The 18,942-nt window shown below is 45.3% G+C and overlaps 1 protein-coding gene across 1 annotated transcript in view; it reads right to left on the bottom strand.

Moving 5' to 3' along the window:
- The window catches only part of LOC138491539 (galactose-3-O-sulfotransferase 2-like), a 328,549-nt gene that overhangs the window by 76,571 nt on the left and 233,036 nt on the right, over positions 1 to 18,942 (bottom strand). Inside the window, exon 3 of the mRNA XM_069618090.1 lies at positions 1,668 to 2,625. Coding sequence (XP_069474191.1) covers positions 1,668 to 2,625 — 958 coding nt within the window. The remainder of the gene's footprint in view (positions 1 to 1,667; positions 2,626 to 18,942) is intronic.

Raw genomic sequence — 18,942 nt, 5'->3', positions numbered from 1 at the left:
GTAGACTTTTCTCTATCTCTAGACTTGTGGCAATCATTTTAGAAAACTGGGTAGGGAGTTTGGTCAGAATCTTGGAACATATTGTCACAACTTTGAAATGAGCCCTAGAAATAAGACTTTTATGACCAGCACTAATTCTCTTTTTTATATTTAATATGCTGGCAACCGTATATAATTTGGACTAGGAGAGAACTGTACACATTAGATGCTTGAAAGCAGAATTGATGCAAAGGTATGTAATGAAAGTTATTAACTGACAGATACTGACTGAATATTATTTTGATTTTGTATGTATATTGCACATATTGCTTACAATATACTGGTATTGTTATAGGTCATGAAAGAGTGCACTTAGGGATTGAAATATAACTAAACTGGGCTTCAATCACTCATTACGAGTGAACACACATGTATGTATGCACTTACAGGAACATAGGGACGTTATTAGGGCAATCTGGTACAGGTATGGGTAACAAACTCATCATTTGCAGACACATTATGGTGTCTTTGGAATGCCTAATGGAATCACTGCTTCACTTGCCAGAGATAATCACTAACCTTCAAACAGGATTTGGTTCTGAAGATTAATCGTGATATATCCCATGAACTAAACCCTCAAAATGATGCTGCACAGGGATATATGTTCTCCAAGTAGTCACAATCTAAACATTGGTTTAGCAGTCTCTGAAATACCATGGGGAGGAAACACAATGAACCTTTAAGCCACAATTTACAAGACTGCTAACCAGTTACATTTAAACTAATCTGAGAGGAGATGCAGTCTAGGAACCACATAGCAATCCCTTGTTTGGACAGGATTCGCTCTGAAGATCAGTGTGCTACTATGCTTGCTGTAACGCTTTCTGGTGCTTCAAGTGCCAGGCACAAGGGCGATGCTTATTGGAATTCAGCAGGAAGCAACATTTCTAGTATAGGGCCTACTCACAGAAAGTTCTGGAGCTAATGATGTCCCCACAAAAAAGGTGGTGCCATCCTTCTGTGAGACTTGGTTAAAAACAGTTGATCCACATTTGTCCCAAAAAGTAGGTGACATTAAAAATCATTGGATATTTTGCATGACTTGAGCATCCAGAATTAGAGTGTATTTTAGAAGTTGGGGCTAAGTGGATTTACTGAGATACTGATTCATCCTTTACGGTTTGGGATCTGGAATGTGTGCTGTGTATGTTTCTATACCATGACTGCAGCAAATGTTCTCAATCCACTGGCCTACTGTGAACAGATTTGTGCCACTTTCACAAATCTATGTAGGTGTAAAATAAATGCCACCAGGATTCTTCAACTTCTTTTGCATTTGTCGTCTTCTGCAACTTTCTTACCACCATACGTATCTCAAAGATTACTCTGCCACATTGTTCCTTTCTTTCCTCTTGCTCTAAATTATTCTGTCTGCATCACTGTTTCTCTTACTCTGAATTGTTCATCATTCTCAACACCTTTTCACTCTCTCATAATATGCAGCTTTTCACTCCCTTCTGTTGATTCTTTTGCAATGTTAATTATCACCACATATATTTTCTATACATTTCTCTCATTCCTTATTCTTCATTGCTCTTTTTTTATTCTAGTTTCCTTTCTTGTTCTCTCTGTCTGTCCCTCGGCTCCATCCCCCTCAAAGCATACAGCGTGTATTCTTCATTTCTCACCTCTGGAAGTAGAAACCTCATATGGTGGCACAGGATGTTGAATTGGTTCGGTTTAGAGTTTGAGAAACCTTCAACAAATGGGGCAATAAAGTAGCGTGGATAGAAGAGCTGGCTGGCAGAGCCACGTGGCAAGGCAAACGTGAGGTTGTGGGCTTCACCAAATCTGAAGAGGATATTCATGACTGTGCTGCTGGCACTCTTGTGTATTTTGAGGAACACAATGTTTGTCACAGGCTTGCAGGACATGCTTACAGAGGATCTTAACATATTTGAAGATGGGCTTTCAGTAACTTTGGCTTTACCTAGACCATCTACAGCTGCAACGTCTATTCGTGACTTCTGCTCATCCGCCTCTCTTAAGGTAACAATATGATTGCTTTTGCTGACATTCATTGCTATTTTTCTTTTGGTTGTTTTGTGAGTTGGGATACTGGTTTTTCCTGTGTCCTTTTTGTAGGTGATCAGTTGTCTATTTGGTGATGAGAGCCAGACCAACCGCTCATCTTTTGCCGGTTGTCCTCTCTTCTTGGAAGGCAAGATCTGATTCAACTCTACAAAATTCTGTTCCCTTATCTTTTCTGTCTTTTCTGTGACACCAAACATTCTTTTACTCTCACCTTGCAAGCCTTCCATTGTATAGCCTTTGGCTGTAACGGGAAATACATTATCCATGTGAAGAATCCATTCTTCCTTACTCTTTACCAGTTCCCCGGCCTTCTCAGGCACATCGTGTAGCTCTGGATTTTTGACCAGGAGGTTGGACATGATAAATTCTTGCTTGAGCTCCATTAAACTCACTGGATCCTTGGAGCTGTGTGGGACAAATGTAGGCTTCTGGCTTGTACCTTGCTCACCATCATATTGCAAAAGTCCCAAAGGTGACCTCTGCTGAGTAAGGATGGCATTCTGGATACCAGAGATGTGATTCAGAAGGAGACGTTTGAGCTCCTGGTCGCACCTAAGAAATAGAGGAAATTGTTAAGACTAAGAAGAACATTGGTGAATGCAATTGAATAATCATGGTTCTCATTTAAGAAATAACTGTTAATAATTCAGGATTGTTTTTTTGTGAATATTTGGATTTATTAATTTATTTTGTATTGGTTATTTATTGGGTGCAAACCTAGCCCAGTGAATCAATGTTCATTAGTAGGCGTTAAAGGCATACATTAAATGGTTACAGGGAAACAGTTCATACAACACAGCATTTACGAAAAGCATAACAAGCCTCCTTAAATCTCCTTAAAGCGCCTCATTGCCTCTGGGCTGTAGTGTGCTCTACAAATACAAAATAAAAATGTAACATTTAAGGTACCCAGGAATAATTAACATTTAGTTAATGGGGATGTTGTAACAGTGCTGAGAGGTGGTATTGGGGTGGAAAAAGCAAGTGGAGTGCAAAGGGTGGTCGTCAGGCAGAATGCTGGGCTGAGTATGTTCGCATGAGCCTGATGTTAATGGGTATGAAGTTTTGCAGTCCTGGCAGATTAATTCCTGGAGGATGACTCAGATGTTTGAAAAGAAAATATCTGCCATCTACCAAGTCAGTTATATATGCCAATGTTGACATGTGATAAAACATTGAAGTTGGCAATACTTATAGAAAACCCTATATCTATTTCTCATCGCGGTCTAATTGTGCCATCATGACTCTACTGTGATAGGAAATGATATCACTAACAAACTGCAATAATGCATCACAGCTAGATTCTGTTGTCACAAAGCTGAAGCCTCTGGCCCAACCGAGCAGAATTCCATCTGATACCACAGTATTTATTTAATGGAGTTTCAGGTTTTTTGAGTCATTTCTACTGAGAAGTCTGAGATCATTCACAGCCATCAGTTGATAAGAAGGCATTAATGGTCATATGTATAATTAGTGCAGTAATGGAGATGAACAAAGACAAGACACAGGCCCTCATTCCGAGTATGGAGGTAGTCATGGTGCTATTTGTGCCATGACTGCCTCCCATACCGGTACCGACTCTGGTTTGGTGAAAGGGGGGCTTATTGGTCCAGTCCGACCTTGGTGGGACCGGTAAGTCCCTATTCACCAAACCATTCCCCATTCCCATTTGAGCCCCCATAGGGCTCAATGGGAATGGGGAAGTAGCTAATAACGGTACCGCCAATTGCGGTACAGTTATTAGCTCTAAAGTCCCTTAACGGGTCCCATCCTTAACACCTGGTCAGACCAGGCGTTAAGTAAGGGACCCGCTAAGGGAACTCGAAATAGGGCGCAAAGGGATTACCGGCACCAGTGTCCTCCAAGGGAAACTCTTAGTAAGACTCTGACTTCGACCGACCTGAAACGCAAGTGCAGGGTGGTTGAGAGGAAGTGGAGCGCTTCAGGCGCATCCACTGACAAACAGGCCTGCCACCTGCTCCAAAGGCAATACAGACTCGCTGTCCTGTCCAAGAAGAGAGTCCACATGAAGCCTGCGTCTCTGCAGCCTCTAACAACATGGCCGAAGTCTTTAAAATCTGCAAGGAGCTGGCCAATCCTTCTGCAGTCTCCACCTCTCCTGTTCCCTCCCAGGTCCCCTGTATGGCTCTGGCTTCTCACTTCACTACTAAAACTCAGGACATCCTGTCTTCACTCTCCACCTCCTCCTTTCTCTCTACATCTCTCAGCCCCTCCTCTGGCTGCCTCTCCCTCTCATCCTCCTTTCTCCTCTTTCCATCCGACAACACCTGACAATGATTCTAGACAAGTCTGATCTATGAAAGTGTCATCAAAACAGGTGCTACCCTCCTCCTCCAGAACCATCGAGGACCACATTAACACCCTTGCTCCAGCCTTGGCCGATTTCTACAATCACTCTTTCACAACTGGATCGTTTCCCTCTCTCTTCAAGCACTCCCTTGTGCACCCCCTCCTTAAAAAGCTTTTGACCAATCCGACCGGCACGGCAAAATACTACCCGATCTCTATCACTCCTTTCCTGTGCAAACTCCTGAAACATCTGGCCATCTCCCTGCTTACTCTCCACACCAAATCTGTTGGTTGCCTCCACGACAATCAGTCTGGCTTCAGAGCAGCTGGAGGCATGGAAACTGCTCTCCTGAACCCCTGTGAAGCTCTTCTCTAATCTGGACTCCAGCCTTCCTTCTGTCCTCATCCTCCTTGACCTCTCCTTCGCTTTGGACATGTCCAATCATGCCATCCTGATCCATCGACTCCACGAGAACCTGAGAATCACGGATCAGGCCCAGGAGTGGTTGACCTCCTTCCTTCTGGACCGACCCACCCAGATCCAAATTGGGTTCTTTCTCTCAATCACCTCTCCCTCCACATGTGGTGTTTCCCAGGGCTCTACCCTCTCATCCTTGCTCTTCAATGTCTACTTGGCCCCCTTTGACCAACCTGATCTCTGCCTTCTCTAACTTTCATTGTTATGCAGATGACACTCAGCTTTCTTTCAGGCTCCTCTCAGCCTCCTCTCCTCTCTTACTCATTCCTGACTGTCTATCCGCAATTCAGGATTGGTGTGCCTCCAACGATCTTTGCCTTAATGCCAGTAAGACTGAGATTCTTCTTATTGGGATCCTTCCTCCCGTTTTCCCTTTCTCACTCTGGCCACCCGCCTTGGGCCCTCTTCCTTCATCTTCCTGTGATGCAAAAAAGCTTGGTGTCATCTTTTACTCCACTTTATCCTTCTCTCCTCACATCATGGACCTTGCCAAGAAGGCCACTACCAGCTGCACCTCCTCAGAAGTATTCTTCCTTTTCGCTCTTTCCCCCTGAAGCTCACTGTCTCCAGAGCCCTGTTTCTCTCTAGGCTGGACTACTGCAAAAGCCTCCTTCTCATTCTGCCATCTTCTACCCTCCGCCCTCTTCAACTAATCAAGAACAGGACTGTGACATTTATCCTTGGCCTCAAGCCCAAGTACCATGTCTCTCCAGCCCTGAAATCTGAACACTGCATCTCGGTGTCTGCAAGGATCAAGTTCAAGACCCTCTGCATCGTCCACAACGCTTTCTGGGGCGGGGGCCCACATTACATCCAACTCTCTCTTCCGAAATACCTTCCTTCTCGAGCCCTTGGCTCAGCTACCTCTAACTCTTTAAGGGTCGGTCGCTTCTCCAGGCAGGGACTGAGGGGTAGATCTCTCTCCTCTGCAGGTGCCTCCCTCTGGAATGGTCTCCCTGTCCCTCTCAAACTTGAGCCGGACCACCTGAAGGTTCAGAAGCCGCTCAAGACCTTCCTTTTCACCTCTGCGTTCTATCTCTCTCTCCCTCCCCTGCTGACCTACCTGTCTGAGGCGACTGGTTGCCTGGCTACCCCCAGAGCCTCACTGGGTACCAGGCTCCTCCATGATCAGTCTCCACTGCACTACCTCAGGACCTACTGCGCACTCAGGGGCTGTAACTGTAATCTCTACAGTCCCCTGCCGCCTTGCACTTACCCAGAGCCATGTTGCCCCGGCTGCACTTTCTCAGAGCAATTGCTGCCCTGATTGCACTTACCACCTCCCTCTCCCTGGCACTTCCCTCTCCCCCCCTACTTTTTGCACTGTCGCACTTGTACGATCAGAATGACACACAACCTAGTAAGATCGTTTGTCTTGTCCTCCCTCTGTCTTACCTACTTGGAACACTTGTGTATAGGCACGTTATAAATGACATATATCATATCATATCATTGAAAGGAATGTGGTGTGACAATGGGCCTCATTACAACTCAGGCGTTAAGGGTTAACGCCGCCGTTAACCCTTAACGCCTGATTCCGATTTTAACGGCTGCTTTTAGCAGCCTTTAAAATCCATGGCGCTAAACCGCATTGGTGCTAATTACGCCACCGTAATTTACGGTGGCGTAGTTAGTGCCTTCCCCACTCCCATTATGCCCTATGGGGCAAAAATGGGAATGGGGAAGGGTAAAATGGGAAATGGGGATTTACCGCCCCACTCACCTTGGAATGGGGCGGTAAATCCGCCATCCACCAGGTAAAGTTGGCGTACTTACCGCCTGGGTCGTAATGACCCCCACTGTATTATGAGGAATGAAATACCCTGTACCACGTGTAAAAAGGATAATTCAAGCCACTTCAGAGTTCTGTGGCCTTAAAAAGATATTCTGCCTTCAACCTCGCTCTTCTATTGATCACAAAACATCCCTGTGAAATACCCCCCACTACATGTTACAAGGACATTGCAAGTTACCAAAGTGTTGTGTCACCAAATCGAGGAAATAGGACAAGTTTACAGAACTCCAAGGCAATTTGTAATATCCTTTTCACATACCGTAGGGGGTAATTCACAGAAATGTGCAGTAGGGAGTAGTTTTCCCTTACACCACATGGTCACATCATCTTCCCTTTTAATATATGATCGTTTGCTTGATCTAATGCAAAACATCTTCCAGTTTTTATTTTGTGGAAGAAATGCAAAATCTGTTTTTGAAAAATACACTGATATACAAATATGTTGCAAACATTTTATACAGGTTAGCCTAAACACAGTATTAAATGTGTTTTTATTAATTGCTAACATGCAAATATATTTCTGTGCTAAATCCCGACAGTACACCACATAAATATACTACCATGAATGTGCCCTTATTTGTCAACTGACTGACTTGACAAAGAAAGTGAGTTTAAAAGAAATGGAATCGGAAAATCTAATCATTGCTCTTATTAAGTTTGTTTTAATGGCACCTGGAATTTTTCTGAGAAGTTGCTTTCAAACACTGTGCAGACTTTGACAGCAGGCATTGCAACATAATGAATCCACTGTAATACTTGAGTACTGATGTCAATTTCTTATTGCATACAGTTAACCTCTAGTAACAGCCTCTTTCTAAATCTACCTGCCTCCACTCTCTGCCCTTTGCTACTTATCCAGAACAGGATTGCGAGACTTGTCCTTGACCTCAAGCCCTGGGATCGCATCACTCAGCTCTGAAATCTCTCCAATGGCACCCAGTGGATGCAAGGATTACATTCAAAACCCTCTGCATTGTCCACAAAGCTTTCTGGGGCCAGGGTACAACATACCTTCAGCTATCCCTCAGCAAATACCTCCCCTCTCGAGCTCTCAGCTCCTCTACCTCTAACTCCCTCAGGGTCAGTCATTTTTCAAAGAAACGAGCTGGGGATAGATCTCTGGCTTTGGCTGAGGCCTCCCTCTGGAGCAGCCTCCAGGCCCCTCTAAAAATTGAGGTGAACTATCTCCGGTTCCGGAAGCACCGCGAGACCTTCCTCTTTGCTTCTGCCTTCACCCCCCTCCCCCCTGCTTATTCTGTTCTCCCTCGGCACTGTGCACCTGGCTACCCTCTGTTCTCTGGGCCCAGGTCCCTGCTCACCCTGCCAACCCCCACCCACGCACTGCCTCCGGGCCACCCCTTGCACTGGGGTCTGTATCTGTACCCATACAGCCCCCCACTCCCTTCTTTCTTCCTGCAGTTATCAGACCTACCCAGTCTGCTGTCTTATACCCAATACATGCCACTTGCTGGCTGTATTATCACTGTTTGTTGCCTTTATTATTTATTAATTTATTTTTTATTATTTATCTGATTTCTCCTTGCACTGTACTCTCCTTTTCTCCCCCCTTCCATGCACTTCTCCCCTTCCCCCTCTGCCATGCACTTGCGCGTTCTCAATGTCACTGGGTGTAGTAAGATCGTTGTTTTGTTCTCCCCTGTTCCCTTTCCCTTGCCTTGTCGCACTCTGAGACACTTGTGTATGAGCGCGATAGAAATAAAATATCATATCATATAATATAGTAAGTCTATTGCATACAGGCTTCATAAAGATGTTTCAAGCTTCCTTATAATACATGGCAGACTGAACTACCTGTAGACAAGTGTCTTATTAGAGGCTAGTTGTAACATCATTGCTGCCCTGTACTAAGAAAATGTCACCACTTCTGCTCTGTAACCAGTTATTACCTCCTCGCCTATCTTCCTCGTCACATTCATTAATGTGTGAGGTGAGTCCTCAAACAGGTGACAGGTGCTTCACAAAGACCCTAAAAATCTTATGTTCTTCCCATTTGTTTCACTCCTCCCTTGAGCTGGGTACAAAAGCACCTCTGACTTAGAGACTTCCTATTTAGTCTGCCTCAGCTGGAGAGATTTGCATGTTTGCCCACTCTCCAGCATGTCATAGGTAAGTAGTTTGTGCTATATGGACATGCCTGAGGATAATTGTCTGTTGTAAATATGTTGTTCTAACCTTTTAGAATATTCTATGGCCCTCTGATTCAGCACATTGGCTGCAATATGCAGACAGACATTACTGACTTAAAATATTGAGGGCTCATCTCTTCATGTCAGAAACTATTTTCTTTAAATAAAAATCGTAGTTTTCTGCTGGGCAGAAGCTTTAACTGAGAAGTGGAGTAAGTATAGCCTGCTCCTCTAACCCCCTGCCCCCAATTGAATTTCACATGTCCAGGTGGGTTCAGGGTGAAATAGACTTGGATTTAATTAGCATGTTAAACATGGTGGCTCTATTTTACTCAGATACTACACAACGTATCGAAGCCACGTTATCACGTGATATACGCTATACACTGGGTGGAGTTTACCATTCAAACGAATGGTTTAAAATGCATGGAGAGAGAAACAAACGTGGATTAAACCTGCCTGAGGAAGCTAGACTCTCAAGCAGAACGCATGGCGATTTCCACCCCGAAGGTTGGGTGAGTCTGTTAGCCATCTGGTCTGCCTAGATTGGTGAACTATGGTTTTTACCTTTTGGTGTATGATGCACTTTTTATTAAAATAAAGGACATTTTGCAAACTCAGTAAGGTCTTCAGTGCTTGGATTTTTCTAGTATGCCCTATGTATATATAATGAACTGTCTAGACTGCAGGGCTATACATGCTGTTCATATATATTGAGCCTAGCCTACTCGCACCCTTAAGTACCAGCTACGTGAATAGGCAGAGCGACTAGTTGGCTAAAACTGTGTTTATATATTATATATATATTACAGAGTGGCAAAGGTAAGACGGAATTACATAGGAAACTCGACAAAATGAATTACTAATAATTTATGACTGAGGTGACAGATTTGGCTGACATTCTGAGGACAATTAGGTACGCCTGGGCCCCTCCAGACTCCAAATTTTATTAAGAAAACAAAGAAAACACAGTTTCGGCCTACTCCCCATTCATTTTCCCATAGACAAAAACGGTCACGTTTTGCCAGACCGCAAAGCCCAAACCGCTGGACGGATTTGGACCAGGTCCAAAACAACTTGGGCACGAAGGTTTGACTCGCAATCATTTTGAGGTTTCGGGGTATTCCATCCAGTACTTTTTTAAATATTTGACGGTGAAGGGGGTGCCCCCTGCTCCAAAATAAAGAGCTATATCTTGGGTAAATTGAGAAGAATCCGGGTGTTTATAAATGAAACAGCTGCCCTCTTTTCTTTTCTCAATGCAAGAGATAACCACAGTTATAGCCCAGGTTATAGCCAAGGATATCAGAAAATGAAAAACAGAAAAAAGGGTTTTGCAGGTCAAAAAACGTTCAAATGCCATGAGGCTAGGGCTGTGGGAGGCAAGAGAACACCAAGTGAAATTTTGGAGTTGTAGGGGGGCTAGGGGCCAAGTTACCAACATGAGACTCAAACATTTTCCCCATACCCTTGACTATAATCTGGGACATAAGCACGGATAGCCGACATCTCAAAGCAAACTTTTTCAGAGAAACACTGAGTGTTGTGGGGAGAATGGGACAGAACAGGGGAGGTGAGAAGGGCTTCAGGGGAGTGGGGGATGTTGGCACAGATGAGGGGAGCACTTGGTGAGGGCCTGGGGGGGGAACATGTTTTTGGGCCGTTTTCCGATATTCATGTCTAAAAAAATACAATACCAGCCGCTATATGTAGTCCATACTAAAATAGGTATCTGAGACATCCATGCAGTGCTTAGCTTCAAAGCGAGGAAGGGGCTGGCCCCTCAGGGCATGTTGCCTAATAAATTAGCACAAGTTACAAGACCACTTAGAGCACCCTTCCTTGCTTTGAAGATAAGCAGGGTCGGTCATGGATAATGCACAAATGGGAGACAGTCCACAGTATCGAATGCTGTGTGTTTTCATAGTTTTAAACATCTCATAACACACTAAGAAAACACACAGCATTCACATTATTTGTATTTAAATCATGCTGCTGTCAGTCCTTGAAAGTACTGCACTCTAAAGTTCAAGCTGGTATGAGGCCCAAATGAAAAGAGCAGCTATCTCTGGGTTAGAAGCTAATACATGGAGAATTGCAAATCCAGCTTGCACATGCGAGGCAAAGAATATGCCCCAATATGGTTTAAAGATCTTCTATGTTCCCAGTGGTCTCTGAGAGCTCTGCAAGACTATTTTCTTGCCTTTTGCTGAATCGCATTCTGGTATTTGTAGTCTCCCAGTCAAGATGGGGAGAATAATGCTACAAGTGTACACTACTTGCCTAACATAGTTCTATATAGATTTATATATTTGAGTGACACTATGGTATGTGTACTTTTCAAAGCAGAGTATTGTTGAAAGCCAGGCATGGGGGTGAAGAGGGGATATTATAAGAGTTCAAATAAGTAATGGGTATTTGCCCAGGTTGTGGCAAGAGAAGTTGAAATCCTGTGCACTGGTACAGTTATTTTCCCCTGATTGTGACTGCTTTTCAGACACAAGTAAAAAACATGTGTATGTGGGTGGACACATAACTTATTTTCAGAGGGCATCCCCTTTGGTTGGCAAACTTGCTCAAGTATTTGGCTACCAGGATTTTATTCACGTTGTCATGTTCCCAGTGCAGTAGCTTACCCACAAGACCACAAACCCTTTTTTTCAGATTGAGATTTTGTTTTCCAGGGAATATTCCACAACAGATTTCTGGGTTTAAAAGGTGAGCACACTTTATACTTTGCCAGCAAATTTATTGAAACATTTCCTCTCTCAGGTTATTTTTCTGGTGCTGATGACTTTTTATTAAAGCCCAATGCTATTTTGTCTTGTGCACTTTCTTCTAAGGGGAAGGTCAATGGAACTACATTGGTATTTTTCACTTTAAGATATAGGTTCACTTTCTGTGCGTATATATTCATGCATGCCAGCTTTTGATTTTCGATATGGGGCAAAAGTACCTATGCATATGTTATGCTTGCAGTCGGTAAATTCTTTCCCTTTTCCATCCTGCTTAAATGCAGCTTGTTGTGGTCGTTCTGCGATGTATCACAAGAGTCACCAAAGGACCGGTCATAAAACAAGGAGCTTGTAGCTTGCTGTTTCAACAAAGTGTGCGATCCTTGGAAAATAATGTAATCTCACTGTGAGTTGTCTAAAGAAATTGTGAGTTCTCAAAGGCTGCCATCTTTTACACATAACAATACCACTGTGATAACAGGACAAAATCAATCTGTGATTGATGAACGTCTTTGAGCGATGGTTTCATTAGGGTGGATTTCGAGGTTAACCTCTCAAACCTGGGCATATGTTATTCTTGCATGCGGTCATGAGAGATATTACCCTACCTATGCACACAATGAAACATACACCAGTCCTTTCCATGAGAAAATTGTGTAGAGACGCTTCATAGATGATATTTTTATTATCTGGAGAGGATCCATTGAAAGTTTAAATGAATTTCAAGAGTGAAGTAATGCTAGGGACCCAAATTTGAAACTGCCAAATGTCATATGATATAGACGTCTGGATATAAAAGACTGAAGGTAAACTTTCTACAACACTGTATAAGAAGCCGACAGACAGGACCAGTGCGTTGCACTTTGAGAGTTTCCATCCACAGGCCCTGAAAGAAAATCTCCCGTTTGGACAGTTCCTCCGTATTAGAAGGAACTGTGAAATGCGTAGTGACTACGTGACAGAGGCAGTAAAACTTGAATCCAATCTTCTCACAAGATGATACACTAAGAACATTGTCAAGCAGTGTCGGAAGAGAGCACTTAACACCAAAAGGAGGGAATCTTTAGAATTGACACAAAGGACCAAACCGGATAAATAAGTTTGTGTCACGATGTTCAGTCCATTAACCAATTTCATTAGACAGGAACTGTCACTTAGTACAGACAGCTGACTTTAATTCCGCAAAAACCCATGTTCGTTTGAAAGAAAAGTCAACATATAAAACAAAGACTAGCAAGAGCCAACATGATAGACAGATCCAGAGCAAAGAGGATCAGACACTCTGGGGCTTGCCTCCTGTGGTTGGCCACTTTAAATGTGGCATGTGCTCAGTTTGCAACCTCACCAAGATAATGAAAGACATCGGGATCAACGGGACAGTATGGCAACTTAAAAACGTTCATAACTGTAGACTAAATATGCAATCTACAGAATCGAATGGCCATGCAATTTGGTTTACCTTGCTAAAACAAAGCATGAGGTGCAACAAAGGATTTGTGAACACAGGTCATGTGTCAGAAATAAGGCTCCAGAAAAACTATTAGTTGACCATTTGGTCCAGAAAGAGTACACCGCAGAAGATGTGTTATGGTTTATTGTGTGGTAGATGGGGCCAAATTCCATAGAAAATCGAGATGAAACTCTGCACAAAATGGAGCAGATGTTGATACAAAAATTTGACACAGTGAAAAAAGTCCTGAATGTGTGCATTGAGTGGGTTCTACTAATAACAAGGTGAGGTTGGGAGCCCGACTATTGTTGTGGCTACAGAGGGCATGTGGTTTAAACATGCCAGACACACAGCAGAGGCCAGTTCACAACAAGGTCCCGAAAGAGACATTAGAAGGGACTAACCCTCCAGTCTTCTTCATCTCCACCACAGAAGGCTCACTGACCAGCAGCAGGAGAATGGTGAAGCTGTCTAATACGGGTCAGCCTAGCGCCCACAGTGTGGGGCACAGGAGACCCTGAGAGAGGACGATCAGTGATGGAAGTAGTGAGAGGAATGTTCAGATTAAATAGAGGAACTGATCAAGTGGATGCAATGTGCTTCATGCATGGCTACATAAGAGTTTTGTTGATGTATACAAATATTTGTAAATCTTCCTTCATTTTCAACTTATAGGAATAACATTTAAGATTGTGTTTTTGATTGCTCATGTGTTAATATTAATCTGTCACAGTCATTATGGTTTGAACAGTTGAGATCCAGCCACTCCTCTGTGAACCCATTAAGATGAGTTCACCTAAAATGGAGTAGGCATATGAACACTGCGCAGGCCAAACGCAGTGGTCTAGTTCTTAGTATCCGCCTTGGAAGCAAAAGAGAGTTAAGCCGCATTGCTAGGAACGTGGTTGAAACACCACTGTGGCAGTAGGAAGCCAGCAGACAAGTGTGTGAGAACCCATGCCAGTGAAACCAAGGTAAGCAGCAACGGGGAGCGCTTGTACTCCCATCTAACATAAATACAGACATACACAACCAGGAAAAGAGAAGTGCTAATAATATATTAAGATGGCAGCCACAAGTTACGTGATCGAGCAGGCACTAACTGAAAGCAGGCCTTTTTAAACATTTTTCACCCCTGCGTTCGGCTTGGTAGTAATAGATGGTGATGACACGTTGCAAGGCAAGCGAGTTCTGTTTCTTCACTGCAGGTTTCAGGCAGCAGCGGAGCACCTTTGTAGTAGCGATGATGAGATGAATAGGTAGAAAGTGACTAGTACGGGCACTAGACTAGAGCATTAAGTGATGCACACTTTAGCTGCTGGTAGTTAGTTATACACCTATTTTTAAAATAGACAGACGGGGTAATTCATGGAATGATTGTGCGCCAAAATGTGTGGCGCAAGTGTGAAAAAGCCAGCGCACGTGTGCGATTCGCACGCATGCGATTCATGGAAGGCTCTACGTGTGGCTTTCCTGGGAGCTGCGCCAAATCCGCGCTAACTTTACACATCACTGCGACTTTCCAAATGCCATGCACAACACACAAAACGAAAGCGCACATCTTCGAGCGCACACACCTAAAAAGGCGGCAGAACACGCGGAATGGGGAACAACATGTGAAATTGTGGGCATAACGGGAGAAGTACCGCTGGGAAATACACACAATGCCCACACGCTCGCGAACAACACGTATTCATGGAATCGAATAGGGAAAACCCGTGCATGCCAAAAGACATGCACATGCACAAATATGTCCGCCAGACGAAAGCAGGCGGAAGCCTCCCACACGCAGTATAGAAGTGCGCACAAACGACAAACAAGCATATACAGCTACGATGAATGTCCCATTTCTCAGAGCATTGATCGTGGGACACCACAGGAGGAGGAGAATAGCCAGGCCCTGCATTTTGTGCCCAGGACTAGCCTTTTTGGGATGCCTGATGATCAGGTCTATGGCAGGTAAAGGTTTCCACCTCATATCATCCTAGACCTGGTCACTGAGTGGGAGGATGACCTCACATCACCCACCTTGTGCTCCCAAGCTCTGAGCCCCTTTGGAAAAGGTGCTCAATGTCCTGCATTTTTTGACCAGTGGGTCATTTCAGCGGACAACTACCATAGTCGGGGGTGCCTCACAGCCCACGCAGTCACGCTGCCTACACCAGGTATTGGCAATCATGACTGCACGCCCCTCAGTCTGCAGGCACATATACATGCCACAGAAAGGCAGGCCATGGTCCAGGACTTCTACTTCTACAGGGTAGCACACTTCCCCAAAGTGCTTGGTGCCATATATTGCACCCATGTGGCCCTACGTCCACCTAGGTCCACTGAGAACATCTACCGCAACAGCAAGCACTGGCATTCCATCAACGTGCAGGTTGTATGCGATGCCAAGAGAATCATCACCTCTGTCTATGCAAACTATCCAGGATCCACTCATGACAGTTTCATATACAGAATGTCGGCCCTGAGCCGGAACCTGGAAGCTGGGAAGCATAGCAACACGGGGCTCATTGGTGAGTACAAATGCCTGTGCACCTGCATGCATGTCACACACAGACAAATACACTAGCCCAACTAATGACAACCATTATGACCTCCTCAGGGGACAGTGCCTACCCTCTGAGCACCTACATGATGATGCCTATACGGAATCCCACCACACCACCCCAGGTAAGATACAACGCAGCACATATTGCAACCAGGGCCATAGTGGAGCGCACATTCAGAGTGCTCAAGTCACGCTTCCGCTCCCTTGACCACTCTGGCGGGGAGCTACTACTTCCTACTGCCACAGTGGTGTTTCAACCACGTGCCTAGCAATGCGGCTTAACTCTCTTTCGGTTCCAAGGCGGATACTAAGAACTAGACCGCGCAGTATAAAAGTACACGCAAACAACAAACAAGCATATACAGCTACTATGAATGTCCCATTTCTCGCAGCAATGGTCGTGGGACACCACAGGAGGAGGAGAATAGCCAGGCCATGCATTTTTTGCCCAGGACCACCCTTTTTGGGATGCCTGATGACCAGGTCTATGGCAGGTATATGTTTCCACCTCGTATCATCCTAGACCTGGTCAGGGAGTGGGAAGATGACCTTACATCACGCACCCTGTGCTCCCAAGCATTGAGTCCCTTGGAGAAGGTGCTCAATGTCCTGCATTTTTTGGCCACTGGTTCATTTCAGCGGACAACTGCCATAGTCGGGGGTGTCTCATAGGCCACGCAGTCATGCTGCTTACACCAGGTGTTGGCAATCATGACTGCGCGCCCCTCAGTCCGCAAGCACATATACATTCCCAGAACACCCACAGAAAGGCAGGCCGTGGTCCAGGACTTTTACAGGGTGGCACACTTCCCCAAAGAGCTTGGTGCCATAGATTGCACCCATGTGGCCCTACTTCCACCTAGGGCCACTGAGCACATCCATCGAAACCGCAAGCACTGACATTCCATCAATGTGCAGGTTGTATGCGATGCCAAGGGAATCATCACCTCTGTCTATGCAAACTACCCTGGGTCTACCCATGACAGTTTCATATACAGAATGTCCGCCCTGAGCCGGGCCCTGGAAGCTAGGGGCATGGCGACACATGGCTCCTAGGTGAGTACAAATGCCTGTGCACATGCATGCAGGTCACACACAGACAAATACACAAACCCAACCAATCACAACCATTATGACCTCCCCAGGGGACAGTGCCTACCCTCTAAGCAACCACATGATGATGCCAATCCGGAACCCCACCACACCACACCACCCCAGGTAAGATACAACACTGTCCATATTGCAACCAGGGCCATAGTGGAGCGCACATTCGGAGTGCTCAAGTCACGCTTCCGCTCCCTTGACCGCTCTGGCGAGCAGCTACTAAATGCACCCCAAGTAGCGTGCAGGATCATTGTGGCAGCATGTGTCCTGCACAACGTTGCAACACGACAGGGCGTACCGGTGTACATGGTGCTGCCCCCACATCCACAACCACACGCACAGGTGCTGCACATGGGAGGGGAAAGGTCACGTGGCGAGGCAGCCCGTACCCAGCTTGTGGCCACATTCTTCACCTAAACTCCCACCCCAGTAGAGTGTACACAGGCCTGGCACATACCAGGTGACAATCAATGATGACAAAGGGACAGTCAACTGTCACAACCTTACCACCCTGAGAATGTGTCCACAGAAGTTCTACATTGTGTGCATCCCTAGCTACTTAAACATAACCAATCCCATGTGAGGAACACATGTAAGGTGCATATCCCACCACCACCCTGCAAAACAGGGCATGAAAATACAGGTGTGTCACCTTAACCCTCCCAACCCCCATGACCCCGGTCCGCCACACCATACCATGGCATGAAACAGCAAAACAGCAAACCAAATGCACAACACATGACACAATTGTCATGAAGTACCATGTGAGAAATGTAAAAAGGCACTAGACAATTACACCTGACATGGAATCTGATGAAAAAACTGACCAAAACCTCCCACCCATGAAAAGTGTGGCACAAATGCATGCCACCAGCAGTACAAGCAACAAAGTTCAAAATGTCTGTTGCCATGCACATTGGGCAATAGAAATGTGCCAATAGAAACACTGTGTGCTGCGTGTGTGTCCAATGCAACCCACCGCTCACCAGACAGCACAGTGAGTGTGCTATCCATTGGTGAAAGCCCTTGAGCATCATGAAAAATAAGTACAATCAACCAAAAGTACCCTGTGATGCATGTACACGATCAAGGAATTGAAAGTGATCATGCACTGCAGGGACACATCATGCCTGAGAAGGCAATCTGGGTGCATGTGTGTGCATGTTGTTGTCGTTGTTGGTGTGGGGGTACGTTGTCTAAGTGTTTGTGTCAGTAGGGACATGCACTGAATACATGCATATGAAATGAAGTGACCCTCAGTGTTCTGTACACAGCACATGTGAGCATTGCCCTCGTGGACCCCCCATTGTGTTAAACCACACCAATCCTCTGACACCTCAAAAGCAAACCCAACACAGGATCATCCATTGACCAGCAGAACATATCATGTACAGAGTACACCACATCGACAATGTCAGACATTGTCCAATCACGGTAGCCCAAGTGTCCTAATGTGACATTGTCCCCACACGGATCCCTCCCATCATCCAGTGTGTGTTGCACAGCCAAAGGGTGCACGGTACCGCCTACACCAGGAAGTACATCAACAACATAGATGGGCAAGTCATAAAAAACATCACAAGCAACATGATGAAATGCATAGTCAACAAAATACTCACCAAAATGAAGTGTAGACATGCATTGGAGAATCCATCCGGAATACCCACTAGGGGTGTATACACAAGTAGGACTGCAGACTGGCTACAGATATGACGGAAGCCCAATGCCCCTGTGTAAAATGCTGTCACACTGAGCCATTCTTGCGAGCCCATGGAAAGGGGAAGCAGGAGTGGCATTTGTGTCAGGACCCCAAGCCACAAACACATACACGAGACAAGCCTGTATGGGCCCAGCTGGAACACACAGTGGATGCTTTCAAATGCCACAAAGCACCACACTGTCACATCAATGCGCAAAAGATAAACAATAATCGAACATAAAAATAAAAATGGCCACATATGACGCAGGGGGGTGTAGGCATCCAGGAGGGGGAGGTACAGGGTGCACCTCAACACTCACATGTGTTGATGTTGAGATAAAAAAAAAATCCTCTGTGGGCTCAACGCCTGCACGGCCCGACCTGTGTGAGAGATAAGTCATCGTCATCACCCTCTGGATGTAAATCAGAAGGTGGACGTGGCACAGTTGCCTGACCATGCCTATTCACAGCAAACCCCTCCATGGCAGCAAGCATGCAGGTCTGGTAAGCACGGTCCTGCATGGCTATGGCACGTAGGTCTGCATGCAGCACATCACGTGATATACGTGCTTCCTCCTGCAAGGTCTCACATATATG

This window comes from Ambystoma mexicanum, chromosome 10, assembly GCF_040938575.1.
Source record: "Ambystoma mexicanum isolate Mex_15411 chromosome 10, UKY_AmexF1_1, whole genome shotgun sequence".
Taxonomy (NCBI): domain Eukaryota; kingdom Metazoa; phylum Chordata; class Amphibia; order Caudata; family Ambystomatidae; genus Ambystoma; species Ambystoma mexicanum.
Note: the sequence above shows the minus strand (reverse complement) of the source record. Positions and strands in the feature narration are given on the sequence as shown.